Below are 18,503 nucleotides of genomic sequence, written 5' to 3'. Positions count from 1 at the left end.
GTGGGGTCTCATGAGAACGGAGGGGAGGGGCAGAATCATCTCCCTCAGCTTGCTGGCCACGCTTCTTTTCATGCAGCCCAGGATATGGTTGGCTTTCTGGGCTGCGAGTGCACATTGCTGGGTCATGTTGAGCTTCTTGTCTCCCAAAACCCCCAAGTCTTTCTCCTCAGGGCTGCTCTCAATCCATTCTCCTCCCAATCTTTACTTGTGCTTGGGATTGCCCTAACCCATGTGCAGGACCTTGTACTTGGCCTTGTTGAACTTCATGAGGCTTGCACAGGCCCACCTCTCAAGCCTGTCAAGGTCCCTCTGCATGGCATCCCTTCCCTCCAGTGTCTCGGCCGCACCACACAGCTTGGTGTCGTTGGCAAACTTGCTGAGGGTGCACTCAATCCCACTGTCCATGTTGCTGACAAAGATGTTAAACAGCACTGGTCCCAATACAGACCTCTGAGGAACGCTGCTCATCACTGGTCTCCACTTGGACATGGAGCCATTGACCGCAACTCTGAGTGCAACCATCCAGCCAGTTCATTATCCACCGAGTGGTCCATCCATCGAATCCATGTCTCTCCAATTTAGAGGCAAGGATGTCATGTGGGACAGTGTCAAATGCTTTGCACGAGTCCAGGTAGATGACATCAGTTGCTCGCTCTTTATCCACCAGCGCTGTAACCCCATCATAGAAGGTCACCATATTTGTCAGGCACAATTTATTTAAAAATTTATATAAACAAATATAAACAGAAGCTCAAAGATAAGGAGTGTTTTCTTAGATGCTGAAAAATTTAGTTCACAACTCAAGATCCCAAATTTTGAGAAGCACCTCAAATATTCCAATGCTTTGACTCCTTAATCTCCACATCACATGCGTTTCTGCATCTTGTATGACAGCAATAGCAGTATTGCCACTTAGTTGCTTTCAGACTAACATTAACTTTTCTGTCATAGTGTCAAACGTATTGTACTGAAGACAACAAATGAGCTCCCTCCCACTTCTTATCCTTCTAAGGGGCATGGGACAATTATAGGACCATGCACTTCCATGACTACTAAAATAAATCATTTTGAAAAAAATCCAGATGACAACCATTGCCGTGTTTCTATTAATAGCAGTGAAATACATCAATGTCAGTTAGCTTGTAGGTATAGTAAAGCAGGTATTTTCCCATAAAAATGTGTTTCTCATTAGATTATTTACAGAAAAATAATTTGGCACGAAGGATCCTGAATAAAGCAGTAACAATTATAATCTGCAAGATCAACAATAAATAATCCTTTTGAAAGAACATAGCTGTATGTTTGCATCTCAGAGAAACTATACATAACAGTATATGGTAATATTACATATATTCTTTATACACAGTGGTTCTAGTTTATTCCAGGTGTAACTGACTGGTGCCTGAATTATATTGTCCTCTTTCAGTACTGTCATGATTCTCTGTAAACTACTAGAAGTCACATGGTTTTGTCATATATATTCCACAGTAAAAGATTTTTTAAAAATATTTACTTTGTTTTAATTAGCACTTCTGACTGAATAATAACACAAATTTCTGTCTTTATGACTTTCTCACACAGTGCTATCCCTTATCATAATGATTGTGCAAAATAAGGAATCACATTGCCCTTTTAGAGCAAATTTTTGGTTTTCTGGTGTTGGGGGTTTTTTTTATGTGGCTTTCAGGAAGTAGAAGTAGATGTAATCAGTGTAATCAGTGTGTAGATAGAAGCAGTTGTAAATACCCCAAAGCCTCCATTCCAAGTCTTTATCATAAATAGCCAGATGCTGGCAGTTAAAAGAAAAAAATATATGTATTATGAAATTGTCAGCTACAAAAGATACTTCCTGAGGCATAGCCAGAGTATAATGTATTTGTTCCAGGATTCTTTGAAGATGAATTTTATTGTCCGTAACTTTGCTGCAAATAGCTGCATTATAGCTGTTCATACCTGACAAATTTATTTTCAGGTTTATTTCTTGTCTTAAGCTTGATTGAGCTGTAGAAACTCTGCTGTATAGCTGCAGTCATGGAAACCTCTGGGGTTTCTGTGGCCTGGCCATCAGTTTGACAATCAGAAAGATTCGACAGACAATTTGGTCCTTCTTTTGCAACTATTCAACACTGAGTTCCCCTTGTACAATCAGGTCCTCATTGTCCATACATTTGGGGAACAGCTGTGTCTAATAACAAGTCATTTCAGGGTAAGGCCTGGTATTTCCTTCTACTACTTCATGTTCTGCTTGGCTCCTAGAAACGGCCACCCACTGAGGAGGTGGAACCAGTGACACAGGACTAACACTCTTAAGAGACTGGCCGTCTGCACCTCTCATCACAGTGCATTTGGAGCATACACATGGAATAAAACGTAGTTCACCTATGGCTCCGCTTAACAGTAGGAGAAACAGCCTCAGTGTGTGGAGGTGTGAACGTGCAGGGGAACTCTGTAATCCATCTTTCTCCTTGATGCAGTGCTCCCCCCAGCTGGAGAAGTTCTGTTTCCAACATAGATTTGGGTCTCAATGGCAAAAAAACCCACCCCAACGTACTGCTTTGGTTCATGTGGGCACAGCTGTGATATAAACAAGGCAACATTTTTCTTCCCTAACATAATATGCTTATGCAATTTAATTAGTATGAGGTACAACCACAAATTCTAACCGTTTCTGTAGGGATTCTACCAAGGGAGCACCTGGCGAGGATGGAGCAACCCACAAACAAAAAGCTGTGATGCAGTTCAGGGCTCAATGCAAATCCAATCTAGAGTTTTTTCTCTCTGATGAGCTAATCCAGGATCTCAAATATAAAGATACCCAGGAAAACAGAGCCAAAAAACTAGGTCCAGGTATTAAATGTATGGACTACTGCCATAGGACAACAAGGGTAAAGCCAGGAAACAATTAACAGAAACCTATCATGTTCTTAGACAATTACTAAAGTTCAAGAAGTTATAATTTCTGAAATTATATATCTTCATTTTATATATATTTTAAAATATAGAATTTGAATATAATTTAAAAACTGCTGATCTCTTCTGTAAAGATTTTAGAATAACTATATATATCCTATATGTTTCTCAAATGATGAGGAAAATACAAATGTCTGAATAGAATTGCATCACATTGCTATTTTCTGTTAGGTGTGAATATTTCAGATCATCTGCATTATTACTCTTGATAGCTATAGATACAGAAATAATATTATTTTACACATTCATGAAGCAGAGAAGATAATTCATCTATCACAACTTGGAATTTCCTGAGGCATTGTGTAGAAATCGAATACTCCATACAGTTCTGTAAGCTGCTTCCGAGAGCCTTCTCATGTGATAAAGAAAGCTGTACTAAATTTATTACATTTTTAGATGAATGTCCATAGAATCTCACCAATTCCTCCTTTGTCCTCTTAAAATCCTGTAGGACATTTCCATAAGGATGATTTTCAAAGTTGCTTAGCAGCCAGAGCTCTCAGTAAAGCTTCCAGGGGCTTAAGTTGGTCAGAAATCAGCAGGCTATGCCAAGAGCATTAAGTCGGCATTTTTATATTCACTTATATTCATTCCATGCGAAACAAATGTTTTTTTACTAAATACGTGTTGTGACAACAGGAATGCTGTGTCCTTGTCAACAAGTGCATGATAAAACAGAGACATCTACTGGTTAACATACGAAATAGGAAAAATATCAAAACATCTTTTGTGGAATGCTAGACTAAGGCTTGTCAGACTTCCTTCCTTTGCTTCCTCACTCCACTGCTGAGGTCCAAAACATGCTCTTCTTTACACAGACATCCTTCTTCCCTTGGTGATCAGCACATTCCCAATAAAGCTTACCAAAATATTCAAACTCCACCTGTGCACTCTGGTTAAAGGCAACGGCAAATTTCCCTTTGATTTCCTCAGAACAAAACCAGGCCCTGTGACGCAGGTCGACTGAGTGTTTGAAGCCTAATAGACATTTACACATGATCAGATAAAACCAGTCTTTTCTGTAGAGCTGTGAGTGTTCAACCCTTCTTCTGGCCAATCCACAGGTTAGGAGGAGACAGACGTTCCTTGAACACCCTATTCAGCACCTGCCCAAGTTATTTGTGCTAAAAGCAGAGTCTGAATTGCAGCCCTAAATTGGAAGGTTCACATAACTCAGAGCCATTTTCCTATCTAGTATGCTGTTAGTCTGAGCACCCAACAGCATAAGCAGTACCTTTTAATAATATTTTAATAAAAGATAATATATTTTGTGCATCTTTATTCAATTACAACTTGACCATTCTAAATACAATGTGAGGACCTTTATGTATTTGTTTGAAGAGCATTGGTACTCTGTGGATGTGTTACAGAATACATGACACCTTAATAAAGGCTTGAAACTGGAGTATTACAGATGAAGTTTCAAAAGTAATTCTGGAGGGACATCTAACATAAGGAAAAGTTTCTAACCCAAATTCTGGATCTGAACTCTGTTGCTCAACCTGGCCAAAGAATTATTCTCAATCTAATGCCTACCTTTGCAAATTTTGGCTATGTAGCCACAGCAGGAGGTAAAACTCATAGGAACATAGCTTTCAAAGTCACTGGAGAAAACAAACATTCTTACCACATGAAATACAAGCTTGAAAAGGAGGGTAAGGAAGTCTACACAAAATATGTAGCTCTGGTCCCAGATCCATCCCATCAGTCTTGTCATGGTAGCTCTACCAGTAGTGTATTCCCATGGGTTAAAAGAAGTCAGAAATAGGAGCACTCCAGTAAAGGCTGGCCATCCTCTGCATCAGCTTTCAAAGAATCTGACTCCATCTCTTCCGGAATGTTTGGAATTCCTGGAGCTGCTGAAGTTGAAATATTAGAAGTTAATAATCACTGGATTCACTACCAGTAATAGCAATAAGATCTGATTATATTACCTGCTAACATTATCTGATAGGGTCAGGATATGCAGGATGAATATTTATTGCACCTTCCGAGGCTCTCTGAATCTGTGTCTAGTTCAGGCCTTTCTTAAAGTATCCTGTTTTCCACCGAGCTCTCTAATGCTCTGGAGTGCCATTTTAGCTAGCAGGGGCAAAACCCATTCTTCCTGAACTTCATCCTTTAAGGGGGAAAAAAAAAAAAAAAATCCATCATCCAAATGATTTGTGTTAGGCTAACTTTCCCCCAACTAATTTAATCAGCTCTCCAGCTGCTTGGGATCATGGTAGGGGAAATCAGAGGTTGAGTTCCATGAGTTTATTCAGCAGACTGCTTTCTGCTAGAGTGTTACTCCAAAAAACCCTCACTTGAGTTCGCCATCTGATTTCTGGTGATGTTGATACTTAAGCTATATTTTATGTCAGAATCACAATTTCCATGCTGCAACAACTACATTGGTTTTGTTGTCCTTGATGGTTTATTTAGAACTAGTCTAAATAGGCCTCCACTCCACCTCAGTCTGCAGTGTAGACATAGCCTATGAATGCTACCTTTGACTTTACATTTACAGAATACTTTGACTTTACTAACTGCTTAGTTTCTTCTCCTCCGGTTTCTCAAGTTGTCAGCTTTGCTTCTCAATAACATGTCTTCATGGTACTGAAACTGGTGGGAAATTTTTATAACACATCTACGTCTAACCAAATAAATTTTCTTTCTTCATTGATTTGATTAAGACTAGAATCTTATTTAAGCTGCTGCACAAATTTTCATCCCCCAGAATTAACTTTCCCTAACACTATATTTAACCTTTTAGGGTTTTATTTAAGAAAAGAGATTCTAAAATTTAAAAGTTAATCAAGAGCAATATGCAGTGAACCATGGACAGAAAAAATACTTTAACATACTAGTAGAAGACTCAACAATTAAGCAGTTCCTTCTTTCATAGGGAAATTATGAATGGATTATCAAGTGATCATCATGTTATTTGATGACTGTGCTATCAGTATGTAGCATTCTTGTGTAGTTCAAACTTACTGTAAAAAAATTAAAGCATATTAAATATCTTCTTAATAAAACATACTGAAAAGAGAAAATATGAATTATGGCAAATTGAATATTGTTTAATGATTTATAACAAGATAGGCATAAAATTAAACTATTACATATTAAAATCAATATTAAATCAATATTCTTTTTTAGATATATTTATAGTAAATTTTATTAATTCAAGGAGCTGAAAACCCCACAGAGAATGAAGTCTTTTGGGCTGTGAATGGAAAATGTATAGATGACAATTTCTCCCAATGGGATAGGATTAATTCCCTCCAAGAAATGCAGAAAACTAAAGGCTGATAAAAAGGTCTGTCTATTTTCTTCAGCTTGATCTCTCTTTTTTTTTTCTTTTTTTTTTTTTTTTTTTTTTTAATTTATATGAAGTCCATAGTCCCCATGGTTATGGGCATAGGCTTTGAAGCATGAAAAGAGCTTAACTAATAAATCAATGTCTGCTAGAATTTGATAGCATCCTAAAACACGTGATGTGATATGAAAGGTTCATATATTTCTGTTGAAGCTATAGTTAATATTTTAAATGTCATAAATGTGAGCCTATGTAGTTATGAGAAAAAGTATCATATTGCATATATTTCAAGTGGAAGTCTAAAATGGTTATAGGGAAAAGGGAGAAAGAAAGGAAAGTCACCCCACAGTTAGTAAAAAAGACAGTTAAGATATGCAGGCCTTTAACTACACATGACTGTAGTGCAAAAGAGGAAACAACAGACTGGATTCATTTCCCTAACAATTTCTCTGATTCCACAAGTGTGGGAAATATTGGCATAAGCTTTATATAAACCTATAGATTGATGTAGATGTTTTATATAGAGCTGCAGTTCTGAAATATATATAGAAATCGACATGAAGCCAGGATACAAAAATTATTTTAAAAGTGTGAGTAAAGATTATGTCTGAATTTTGTGCCTGTCATAATTTCAAGTAAGGCTGAGTTGCAAATCTCTTTGATAGATTACAGCAGTTTTCAGGTGGGAGGTCATCCTTACTCACTGTATTATATTACTGAAAGACAGTCTCAGTCAAGGGTAAAAAGATGATAGAATGAGAATAGAGTAAACAGGAATCTTAATATGGGTGTCAGCAAATTAGACTCAAGCGTACAGTCCTGGTTAATAATCTGAGGTCTCAGCTATAAACAAATATCGTTAAAACTAAATGGCAAATACAGCTAACCAAGAAATTGAATTTCTAATTTCCAAAGGATTTATTTTTTACATCAGTCACATCCAGCATTCTAAATTGAATGTTAATCTCAAATGAGTAGTGTCAGATTAAATCTGTACATCAGGTGTGTTGATTCTCCCCATTATATCCATTCAACAGCCTATACTAGAACTTCTCAGAGCTAAACAATTGCGGTTTGATTTTTCATTGTTCCTTCTTCTTTAGCTCCACCATGATTTGATGGGTGCTTTTAATAACTTATTTAAATAGCAAGCAGTAAAAAGAAATCTCTCGCCTCTGGAGACATTTTCCAGCCTGCCTCAATGGTATTTTGTGTGAGAAACAAATATTTTGCCAGCATTATCTTTATTTTGCCAGTATTATCTTTATAAATGGTATATTTTCCATACCTTCATGTATTTAAGGTAATAGAATAAAAGCGTTCTACAGTGCACGAGGGTGCAGCACGACAGCGCACCGCTGCATCCGCTTTGCCGAGGGGCCGCAATTCAGCACCGGGGCGGGGGACAGCTCCCGGGGCCGGCCCGCCCCGCCGGGTCCTACCGCCCGCTCCCCCGCCCCGCCCGCACCCACCGCCCCGCCGGCACCCACCGCCCCGCCGGCTCCCACCGCCCCGCTCCCCGGCCCCGCTTCCTTTGCGTCTCACCGTCAGCCCAGCTGCTTGCTGGGAGAACCTCCTTGTTTGGGTTTGGAGGCGGGGTTGTTTTGGGGTTGGTTTTTTTGAAAATGAAATTCCTGGTAATGAAGGCAATGGTTTGTGCGCGCAAGGAGCGCGGAACAGATATTGCATATGGTGTGCTAAGCAAAAGAGTTGGAAATTGCAAGCTCTTTGTCATGACTTAGATGGAAATTTTGAAGAGTCTAGTACATTCTAAGTAATAATAATCAGCATTCAGTACCCGAAAATTAGACAGCTAGTACAAAACACAACTTAAACATAAGAAACATGCCAGCTGTGATCATCAAAACGTTTAGAAAACTTCTGAATGAGGGCAGGCAGAGACTTTATTAAAGACATCTCATTCATTTCTGAATAAATTTAGCTGACTTTTCTTACGCACATGGGCAAATTGTCTCACCTAAAAATAATATTTAGAGAGGTCAAAAAGCTCTGCAGGCACAAAACTATTTAATAAATAGAGCCTTTAACATGACTCTTGAAGTTAATTTTTTGTGTTTATCTGTAATGAGGAGTTAAATCTCTCCCACTCTTGCACAGCAAAAAAAGCTTTAGTTAGATATATTTTTTTATTTTCACTGTGACCTACATTACATTAAATGCTTTAATTGATTAAACTAGTTACACTATAATTTGAAGCAGGTACTAGTTCCACTTCTATCAATAATATGACAGCCAAATTCATGGGCTTATCCAATTCCCAGTGAAAAAATTAAAGCATATTCCCATTCACTTACACTGACTCTGGATCTGCCATTTCTTCTACAGTAAGTCTTAGTGGGCAGTTTGCTATTTATCATGAAATAATTGATTTCATGTCTCCAGCTAAGACAGTCTTTTGCTGTTCAACAAAAAAGAAAAAAAAAATAGAACTGACTTCATATGGTTTTCAATCTGTTAACAAGCTGAAAGTAATGATCATTAGCTTTGTGCTAAATAAACAGCATCCAGGGTTGTCTCCATTGATGCTGAACTTGAATCAACTCCATTGATGGCCCCACCTGGAGTACTGCATCCAGCTCTGGCGGCCCCAGTACAAGAAAGACTTGGGGCTGTTGGAGAGAGTCCAGAGGAGGGCCACGAAGCTGATCGGAGGGCTGGAGCACCTCTGCTATGAGGACAGGATGAGAGAGTTGGGGTTGTGCAGCCTGCAGAAGAGAAGGCTCCAGGGAGACCTTATAGCAGGAAAGATGGAGAGGGACTGTTTACAAGGGCATGTGGTGATAGGACAAGGGGGAATGGCCTTAAGCTGAAGGAGGGTAGATTTAGATTAGATATAAGGAAGAAATTTTTTATTGTGAGGGTGGTGAGGCACTGGAACAGGTTGCCCTGAGAAGTTGTGGATGCCCCCTCCCTGGAAGTGTTCAAGGCCAGGCTGGATGGGGCTTTGGGCAATGTGGTCTAGTGGAGGGTGTCCCTGCCCCAAATTTCCAAGGTTCTCATTTTCCCATATTATCCACCAGAAGATTGCCTTATCCCAGCCCACCTCCATATTCAGCCATAATCAAATGCTCAAACCCACATTTTACTAAATCCTGACGCTGAAATTCTAGGTGGTGCAACCCCAAGGACATCCTTCCCTAAAGCAATAATCAAGTCATTAAGTAAATGCTGTTTGCCCACCACAGAGTGCAGGAGGGATGTATTCTACTACTGTTATCCTAATAGCAGAAATACAAAACCAGTAATTTACCTGTAACAGAATGCAGGAGAGATGTATTTTTTTCTGTTAATTTAAACCAGAAGTATACCAGGCTTCACTCAAAGAATATAAGGTCCTTTCCTAACTAGATTGATCCCTCTGAGAATGTAGGTCTTCTAAGACAAATATTAGTCTATGGCATGGGAAGGTCAGCACAAAGTGGAAGAGGTATAGATATGGAAAGGCTTTGTGAAAAAAACAGAGTTCACGCAGGGCTCTCCTGCAGGAAGGATATCAGGTACACAGAAAGGCTTTATGGCTGAACTTCTGAAGTGAAGGATGTGCCAAGATAGTAGCAGTTCCTCAGGTCAGGTAAACCTAGCAGAACCAGTTTCAGAATACCTTGCTTAGATATAGCTGTGCTTGCAGAAGTTTGAGTGACCTACTGGTAAAATCTCAGCTTTAACTACCTGTTATTACCCCTCCCGCTAGACTTATCTTCATTATGATCATACTGATGATATCATCATTTGTCTCCCATGCATACGGGAATTGGTATGCAACGAATTACTACCTCCCTTAAGCCTCCTCAGCCACAGACCTGAAGGACAACGCGTTACAGAACCAAAGGCAGTCCCTTTGACTACCTGCCCTCAGCTTCACTACTGCACTTGTTGGCTCCCAGTCTGGGTGATCTTGCTAGGACAGCACATCCCTGAATATATGCTACTTAAGAAATGACAGCTTAGGTAGAGTCACCACCGAACTTCATGGAACCATGAGTAAACATCTAGACGTACTTGAATTCACTTAATGGGAACTTGGGTCAGTGAAGCCGAATTGAAGACAGAGCAGTGGCTGCTGATGTACTGATGAACTAGTAGCCACTTCTCATACCTAAAGACATGATAGGGAGCGTCTGTGGAGCTAGTCATGAACTCCTTAGTGAAAACCTCCTAAATGAGCATTTCTAGACTAAGCTTTTAAGGTGACAAGTCATCCCAGTGCAGAGACAAAAAGAAAAGACTCTGCATCAGTTAGGCACCAGATAAGTACAACACTAAGAGCTTAACCATCGTATATGGAGGTTAATGTCAGGCTTAATGAATATCCCTGAAAGATCAATGGAGAACATTCAAATTAAGTCCTGAAAAATATTAATAATAATGACCTAGGGAAAAGTGGAAAAGAAAGGTCAGAATTCTAAATAATGTCATCAAGGAAGGAGATCAAGAGTAGCAGAGAGAAGCTGTTCAGTGATTACACATACTGTCAGAGCCATTATCAGATGTGTTCCTGAAAGGGCAACTGTGATAGAGCTGTAAGCTGAACTAAATTTATGTTATTCTGTTAAATTATTCCCCTCTCCTCCATCTTATTTTTCAAAAATTAAACACTGTATTCTATGCGGAGCTGTTAGACCTGTGCCAGGAGTCTGCAATCAGAGGTTATTCTAGAGAGATAAAAAGAGATGAAAGGTGTACTCTGAAAGGGTAAATGTGCGTAAGCAGTGGCAATTTTCCACTTGCAATGATGGTTTGCAGGCCCTGGAAGATAACTACAAGGGATGTCTGTTTTGAGACTTTATGACAGAATGATATAAACTGATTTCTCGCTATATCATGAAATTCTGTCTTCGCTCTTGCAAGTACTGACTTAGCTCTAATAATGACAGAGCAGAGGCTGAGGTCAGAGTACCTGACCCGACTGGAGGCTGATGCCTTATTTATTTATCAGTAATAGTTTTAGAATAATTTTAAAATGGTACTTAGGTCTAATTTTAGTAACTGGCAATGAATTTTTCCATGACTTAAGACAAGGAGTATTTGCAAACATATACAATACATCTATTCTTACATAATTTTCAGTGTTGCAGAACTATTAAGATTGGCTGGAATTGGCATGCTTAAGGCTTGCTGTAACTCCATCGTGTTCCAGCCTGGACCAAATCCAAGTAGGGTTTGTTCCTTTTTGTCTCCTTTTTCATGTCTCCTGGCCAAGGACATAATGTTAAGAAAGAGCATTAGCCGGTAAGGGCCATACCCTGTTATCAGTAGCAAAACGTCTTGCCTCTTTGTTGGACTTTTTCAGTGTGGCCTGTTGAAACCTCACATTCAAAGTAACAGACTTGTACGGCTGCCAGACTGTTCATGATGTGAGCTGTAACACACCGGCACGCATTTTGAGTGCGGAATTGCCAGCAGGCAGATGTGAGCTGAACACAGTCCTCTCTGCGGAGCAGCACAGTGTAGAATCGTGGGCCAGAAGCAAGAGGTGATGCTTGTAACTGGGAAGTCCCAGGGACACAATGAAGGGAGGCCATGAAGAGGCCAGGGACAGAGATGCCGTCTCATGACGACGTTCTGCAGTGCCTAGCAAGAAACAGCAGTGGCAGCTGCTGAAGGCAGTGCCGTGGTGCTGTACCGAGAAGTGCTGTTATTAGCTGGTAAAGTATCCTCGTACTTATCCAGTTTGTGCAAACGTAAAAATGTGCTTCTCCCTTGCATTGCTGATGGAAAGTATAATGGCCCCTTCCCCTAAATATCTACAGACTGATGTCCTGACTATTCTTGAAATTCCTCATGTGATAATGCGTAGAGTTGGAAGGCAGCTCAGTGTGTAGTGTTGTCTTTGTTGCTCCCGTGAGCATCTCGTTTGGATGGTCCCAGGTGTCCAGAACAGGGGACACACGGATTTAGGCAGATGTACAAGACAGTGCTCCTACTGAGCAAAACTTTTTGTTTTATTCAGTTGCAAAATTGTTATCACAATCTAAAGCCAGAGCTGCCAGAGCATTTTATTTGAAGATATCATACATTTAAATGCAGAAAGAGAAGAATATATACCAGTCTGATAAATTTCAGTGCCTATGGAGGCTAGAGATTTGAAAAGTAATGAGACTATATTGCTGTCTGTTATTTAAATGGTCTAGATCCCACCCTAGATCCCACCCTGGAATAAAAACTAAACAAACAACGTTGCTAATACAGTTCTACCTGATTACAGATTGAACCCTATGTTAATCGAATATACAGCACTGGCTGTTAGATATGGCTCAACTGAACTTTCTCTGAGCAGCTATACTTCACTGTGAACCTAATGTATACTTTTTCTCTGCTTTATATAGCAATAACACTGATTACTAAAACTGCATTGTTAACTCAAGGAATGTTTTACTATTCATTGCATCAGCAGCAGATTCAAATATCTCATATCCAGCCCATAAGAAAGGAATTTAAATATGTCCATTCTTTTAGAACCATTTTGCAATTTATAAGGAAATATTTTTAAAGTTTAATAAGAGTTGGATTTTTATGTGGTTTTGTAGAACCATAGCTAAATGATGTATACTGCCAGAATCTGTTAAAGACTATTGTTTATATTCTGAAATGCAGATTAAAACTAGTATGTCAAGAATTATGTAGCCAAACTGAGGTCACAGATTGATTACCTGGAGTACACAATTTTTTCCAGGCATTTCAGTGCAGAATATAGTTCCAGAAACATGCCCAGAACACAGGAAGTTTTGCTGGGAAAGATTCAGTCAGTGGTGGGTTTTTTACTCTTCTCATAGTTGCTCTTGTTCTTCCTAATGATCCCCTGCCATTTTTTGCTTAATGAGTTGTAAAATCTAATCAATTGCAATAATTAAAACATACCGTGTGTGGAATGATGCACAACTTTAATTACATAACGAAGTCCCAGACAAATAAAAGGTTGAGATTCTCACGTTAGAAGAAACCAAAATACTTTCCTTTGCTGTAAATTTTTTTCACCAAGAACAGACTCGTGCTTATAGATGATATGTATAAAACACTAAAAATTCCAGGCCTGCTATTCTGTATATTTTATTACAATACCTGGCAGAGTTCAGACTTGCGTGTTACCAGCATATGAATGAATGGCTGGAACAAAGAGATAGATGGTTGTTGTCAATAAAACACCCTGGGTGGCAACTCTGAACAGGAGAGTTTTGTGTTCAAGACCTATAAAATGCAGAGTTTTAGCACTGTCACACAGAGTAAAGGGTGCTATACATCCACTCACCTCTTTTCTAGGATCTTTTGTATGCTGGTGAACGTTTAGGTACAAACCAAATTCCCTATGACAGACTGAAACACCAGTGTTTCCTAATTAAAACCAGTCTGATGACAATTGGGCAGATACGTTCTCATGATTTTCTTTTCTAAGAATAATGCATGTCAAGTAATTGTGTCCTTGCATTGTACAGCTTTTTCCTATGCTGTTATTTACATTGTGATGCCGGCCCCAACGAGGAAGCAATCAGTTTGACAGAAACTGCCATGTTTATTTGTTCTTTGAATTCTGAAAGTATAATTATGTTACTGAGTATGTTGGAGAACTCGAGCACGCGTTAGTTATTTCACAGTAATTTCAGTGAAGAGGAGGACCAAGTATACTTTATTTAGGCTTCAAACTTTTTCACAGTGAATTCTGATACAGTCAACTTCCACAGTTTGAAAGGTAGTTATTGCTCTCCAATAGTGCTGCCTTTTGTCTGCCTGTGTCCTAGCAAAAGGACCTCACAAATTTCATTATTCAGCCCTGCCTAGGTATGCAGTGTTATTGCCTTCATCCTTTACTAAGATTGGCTTCTTTGGCTGTTGTTTTAAAGGGATGTATAGCCCTTCTAAATAGGATAGATTAAACAGAGTATGTTTTCTGAATGGGCTGGATGAAGGATGAAGGCAGGTGGTCCACAACACAACTCACTTGGCAGGAGAAATAAATAGATCTTATTCCTCCAATAAATAAGGGGGGGGGGGGGGGAGGCAGAAGCAGCACTGGTAGGGAGGGATACAAATCTGTTCGGAATACTTCAAAATATGAAAGGTGCTACCTGTTCTGTACTATTATTAGCTGAAAAAAGGCCAAAGATAGCACATAAGTCCAAGATGATGCCTAATATGGACCCTCAGACCATGAGCAATTTCAGTGTGGGCTTAGAGAGCTGAGTTTGTGCTTAGTAATCCCTGGCTGAAATGGGCTCACTGCTATTTTTCTCAACGAGGTGGTCTTTCCATCTCTGGAGCTGTTATCACCACTGTGACTAATCTCTCCCCATACACTCATCACACCTGCATTCTTCTTAGCTGCATTTCACTCTTGGGTATTACAGCAATTTTGTCAGACTTAGCGTGTCCTTGGAAGTACACCAAACATTGCCAAGTAGATTTAACAGTACCATTCCTGAGAAGTGAGAGCAAATGTTTTTTATGAATGAGCTTTAAAACAGAAAACAATTAATTTTAGTATTTATAATAGAAGCCTGGATTTACTTAGGACTTCTAACCAAAACAATATATTTTTCCAAGTAAGGTGTTATAATAATTTGTGCATCACTTTAACACTTTGCACACTATCTCAAAGCTGCCCGTATTCCTTCAAGTATAAATAACTCAACTTTGTAGTAAAACCATTAGGTTCTCTGATAGGTTTATTTCTTTTCTCATAATATTGGTTCTGTAAATGAGAATGACCAGCTATTCCAGGCAAAACGGAAGGCTGTGAGGTACAGAGGTGCCTGACCTTTATCAAAATGAATAACAAAATATTTCAGAAAACCTATCTCCTGAGACAGAAGTTGAAACATTATTGTTAGGAAGCACTTGTCTACTTACACATTTTAATCATGATGAGAAACTGGGTTCACCTTCGTACTACTGCTTACTTTTTAACATCTTGCTCTCAACCTAATTCAGGGCCAATACCTTCAATTCTTGTAGCATCTGAAATTTGTCTAGACATGACAATTTGGCAGGACTAGTCTCCCGAACAATGCTTCGTGTTTGTTTCTCTTAACTTTGACTTTTGGCTCATAAATTTACGCATGACTAGAAAGGTGTGCACTCTGTAGTACTAAATTGACAGCTTACATACAATATTTCCCAATCGCTTCTCTGTACTGTGTCAACTTTTACATAATTACACTTAACGCAGAAAATGAATAATGTTCTGCACATTAGCAGGAACTTTATATCCTTCACTTGGTAACTTGCAATAATAAATATCACCTCCCATTGTAATTTAAAAATGGTAAGACCAGTCATGGCTTGCTTTCTGAAATTAATTGGCTTACTGCAGGCAGTAAAACCATCAGATTTTGACCGTGTCTAAGATGATTCTAACATTTTCTCTCTGTGCAAAAATCAAAGCATTAAGACAAAATAATGGATGCAGCAGTCAAAGCAGCTTCGGCCATTCTGAGTTTATTTGACACATGCACATTTGAAAGGATTTAAGCAAGCCCTGACAAATACACTTGTATCAGTCTAACCAAAACATTGTTTATTTTGTTTTACAGATTTTGGCCATTGTGTCCATTCTGTTCATCGTACTGTCCACTATTGCTTTGTCTCTTAACACACTGCCAGAGCTTCAAGAAATAGATGAATTTGGGCAGCCAAATGACAACCCTCAGCTAGCACACGTTGAAGCTGTGTGTATTGCTTGGTTTACCATGGAGTACCTTTTGCGTTTTCTGTCCTCACCAAATAAGTGGAAGTTCTTCAAAGGCCCATTAAATGTCATTGACTTACTGGCTATCTTGCCGTACTATGTCACCATTTTCCTCACGGAGTCCAACAAAAGTGTCCTGCAGTTCCAAAATGTCAGACGTGTGGTTCAGATATTTCGTATTATGAGGATCCTAAGGATTCTTAAGCTTGCCAGACATTCAACAGGCCTTCAGTCTTTAGGTTTTACGCTCAGGCGGAGTTACAATGAATTGGGCTTGTTGATATTATTTTTAGCCATGGGAATAATGATATTTTCCAGTCTTGTATTCTTTGCTGAAAAGGATGAGGATGCTACAAAATTTACCAGTATCCCTGCATCATTCTGGTGGGCAACAATCACTATGACTACTGTAGGGTACGGTGACATTTATCCTAAGACATTATTAGGTAAAATAGTTGGAGGACTTTGCTGTATCGCTGGAGTACTGGTCATAGCCCTGCCCATACCAATTATTGTGAACAATTTCTCAGAGTTTTATAAGGAGCAGAAAAGACAGGAGAAGGCAATTAAGAGGAGAGAAGCGCTTGAGCGAGCTAAAAGAAATGGCAGTATTGTCTCCATGAACCTGAAAGATGCCTTTGCTCGCAGTATGGAAATGATAGATGTAGCAGTAGATTCAGGTAAGCCTGGAGAAGCAGCCAATCCAAAGGAGACACCTGATGACAACCACCTGTCCCCAAGCCGGTGGAAATGGGCCAGAAGGACAATGTCTGAAACAAGCTCAAACAAGTCTTATGAGAACAAATACCAAGAAGTTAGTCAACAAGACTCCCACGAGCAATTAAACAATGCTGCAGCATCCTCCAGCCCGCAGCACCTCAGTGCCCAGAAACTGGAGATGTTGTATAATGAAATTACTAAAACTCAGTCTCAGCCTAATCTTAATGCTGGTTACCAAGACCAGTCAGCAAAGCCACCTGTGTATGAAGAAGAAATAGAAATGGAAGAAGTTACAGGTCAGAGAGATCCATTGCCAACTGGTCCTACGGACATCATTACAGACATGAGAAGCACATCCAGTATCGACAGTTTTGCCAGCTGTGCGACCGACTTCACGGAAACGGAAAGGTCTCCCCTTTCTTTGTTTCCTGGCTCTCACTTGCAAATGAGATTTCCAGCTGATGCTGTTAACCTTGAAGACAACCAAAGAGTAAGGAGTTCTCAGTTTATACCGTTCACAAAAGACAGAATGTTTTCTCCAACCGACGTCTCCTTTGACTATAATCCAATTGACAGAGCTGTTATCAGTGATGCCAGTGGGTCCCAAACGGGTTTGCATGGTCATTTGCATTTAGACACTGCCATGGAAAGCCCCAAAAGTTCTCTGAAAGGTAGCAACCCGTTAAAATCCAGATCCCTTAAAGTTAATTTTAAAGACAATAGAGGTGGTGCTCCACAAACTCCACCGAGCACTGCAAGGCCGCTGCCAGTAATGGCAGGAGCAGACTTCACGCAGGCCACCCCTCAGCACATCAGCACCATTCTCCTAGAAGAAAATTCACCCCAAGGGGAACGACCTTTACTTGGTGCTGATGCATCAGCACTTTGTCAGGGACCTGTTAAAAAATCCTCCCCTCTCTTTCCCAAACAAAAGCTTTTCACTTTCCCTTCAAAAGAGAGGAGGAGCTTCACTGAAATAGACACTGGAGAAGAAGAAGAGTTTATGGAGTTACATGGTATAAAACATGAAAAGCAGCAGGATATCAAGACAAATTGCTGTGGGGATAAACACGGTGATGGCAACCATTTAACCGAGGAGCCACAGGTCAGCTCTTCACCCAAAAGCATGAGCCACAACTGTACCCAAGACATTTACCATGCTGTGGGTGAGGTAAAGACAGACAGTAACCAAGAAGGTCACAAAATGGAAAACCATTTATTTGCCCCAGAAATTCATTCAAGTCCAGGAGAAACTGGTTACTGTCCCACACGTGAAACTAGCATGTGACTAGTTACAAAAGCAATAAAAATACCTTTTCTTAAAACACAGTTAGTAATGCCTATGAACTAAAACAAGGAAAGCCTCAAAAAAAGTGCATAAAATGTTATTTTTGCATGGCATGAGGAGTTGTTTAGTTTAAATACTGTTTAATTTAAAAAAGACTGCTTTTTGTAACAAACTGAAAAAAATGGGAAAAAAAATTACTCAAGAACAGTGAATAAAATAAAGAGAGCTCTGTTAGGAGCCAGTGTTCTGCAACATCTGACATTTTCGATCCTTTCACTTATGATTGTAGACAGATTTTGAACTCTTTTAACTTTTTTTTTTGTTTTCTCGGTTACAATGAATTTTAGAATTTGCACATGAAAGGATGAAATGTCAATGCATGCATTCATAAAGATGTGAAACAAGGTGCTTTGAGCTTGCAAAATGCATATATTTGTAAATAGTTTGGGGTTGGGGGGAAAGCTACTGTTAACAAGGATTTATGGAAAAAGCATTTCCTGGGACACAGGTACTTCCTTCACAGC

At 39.4% G+C, this 18,503-nt stretch overlaps 1 protein-coding gene across 1 annotated transcript in view; it reads left to right on the top strand.

Annotated features, from left to right (window-relative positions):
• KCNB2 (potassium voltage-gated channel subfamily B member 2) overlaps positions 1–18,238 on the top strand; it is a 198,573-nt gene extending 180,335 nt beyond the window's left edge. Inside the window, exon 3 of the mRNA XM_054816869.1 lies at positions 15,817–18,238. Within this exon, the coding sequence (XP_054672844.1) occupies positions 15,817–17,979 (2,163 nt within the window). The 3' untranslated portion in view covers positions 17,980–18,238. The remainder of the gene's footprint in view (positions 1–15,816) is intronic.
• Positions 18,239–18,503: the final 265 nt, after the last annotated feature.

Source organism: Grus americana, chromosome 2 (assembly GCF_028858705.1).
Source record: "Grus americana isolate bGruAme1 chromosome 2, bGruAme1.mat, whole genome shotgun sequence".
NCBI lineage: Eukaryota > Metazoa > Chordata > Aves > Gruiformes > Gruidae > Grus > Grus americana.
This window is presented reverse-complemented; position numbering and strand designations above follow the sequence as displayed.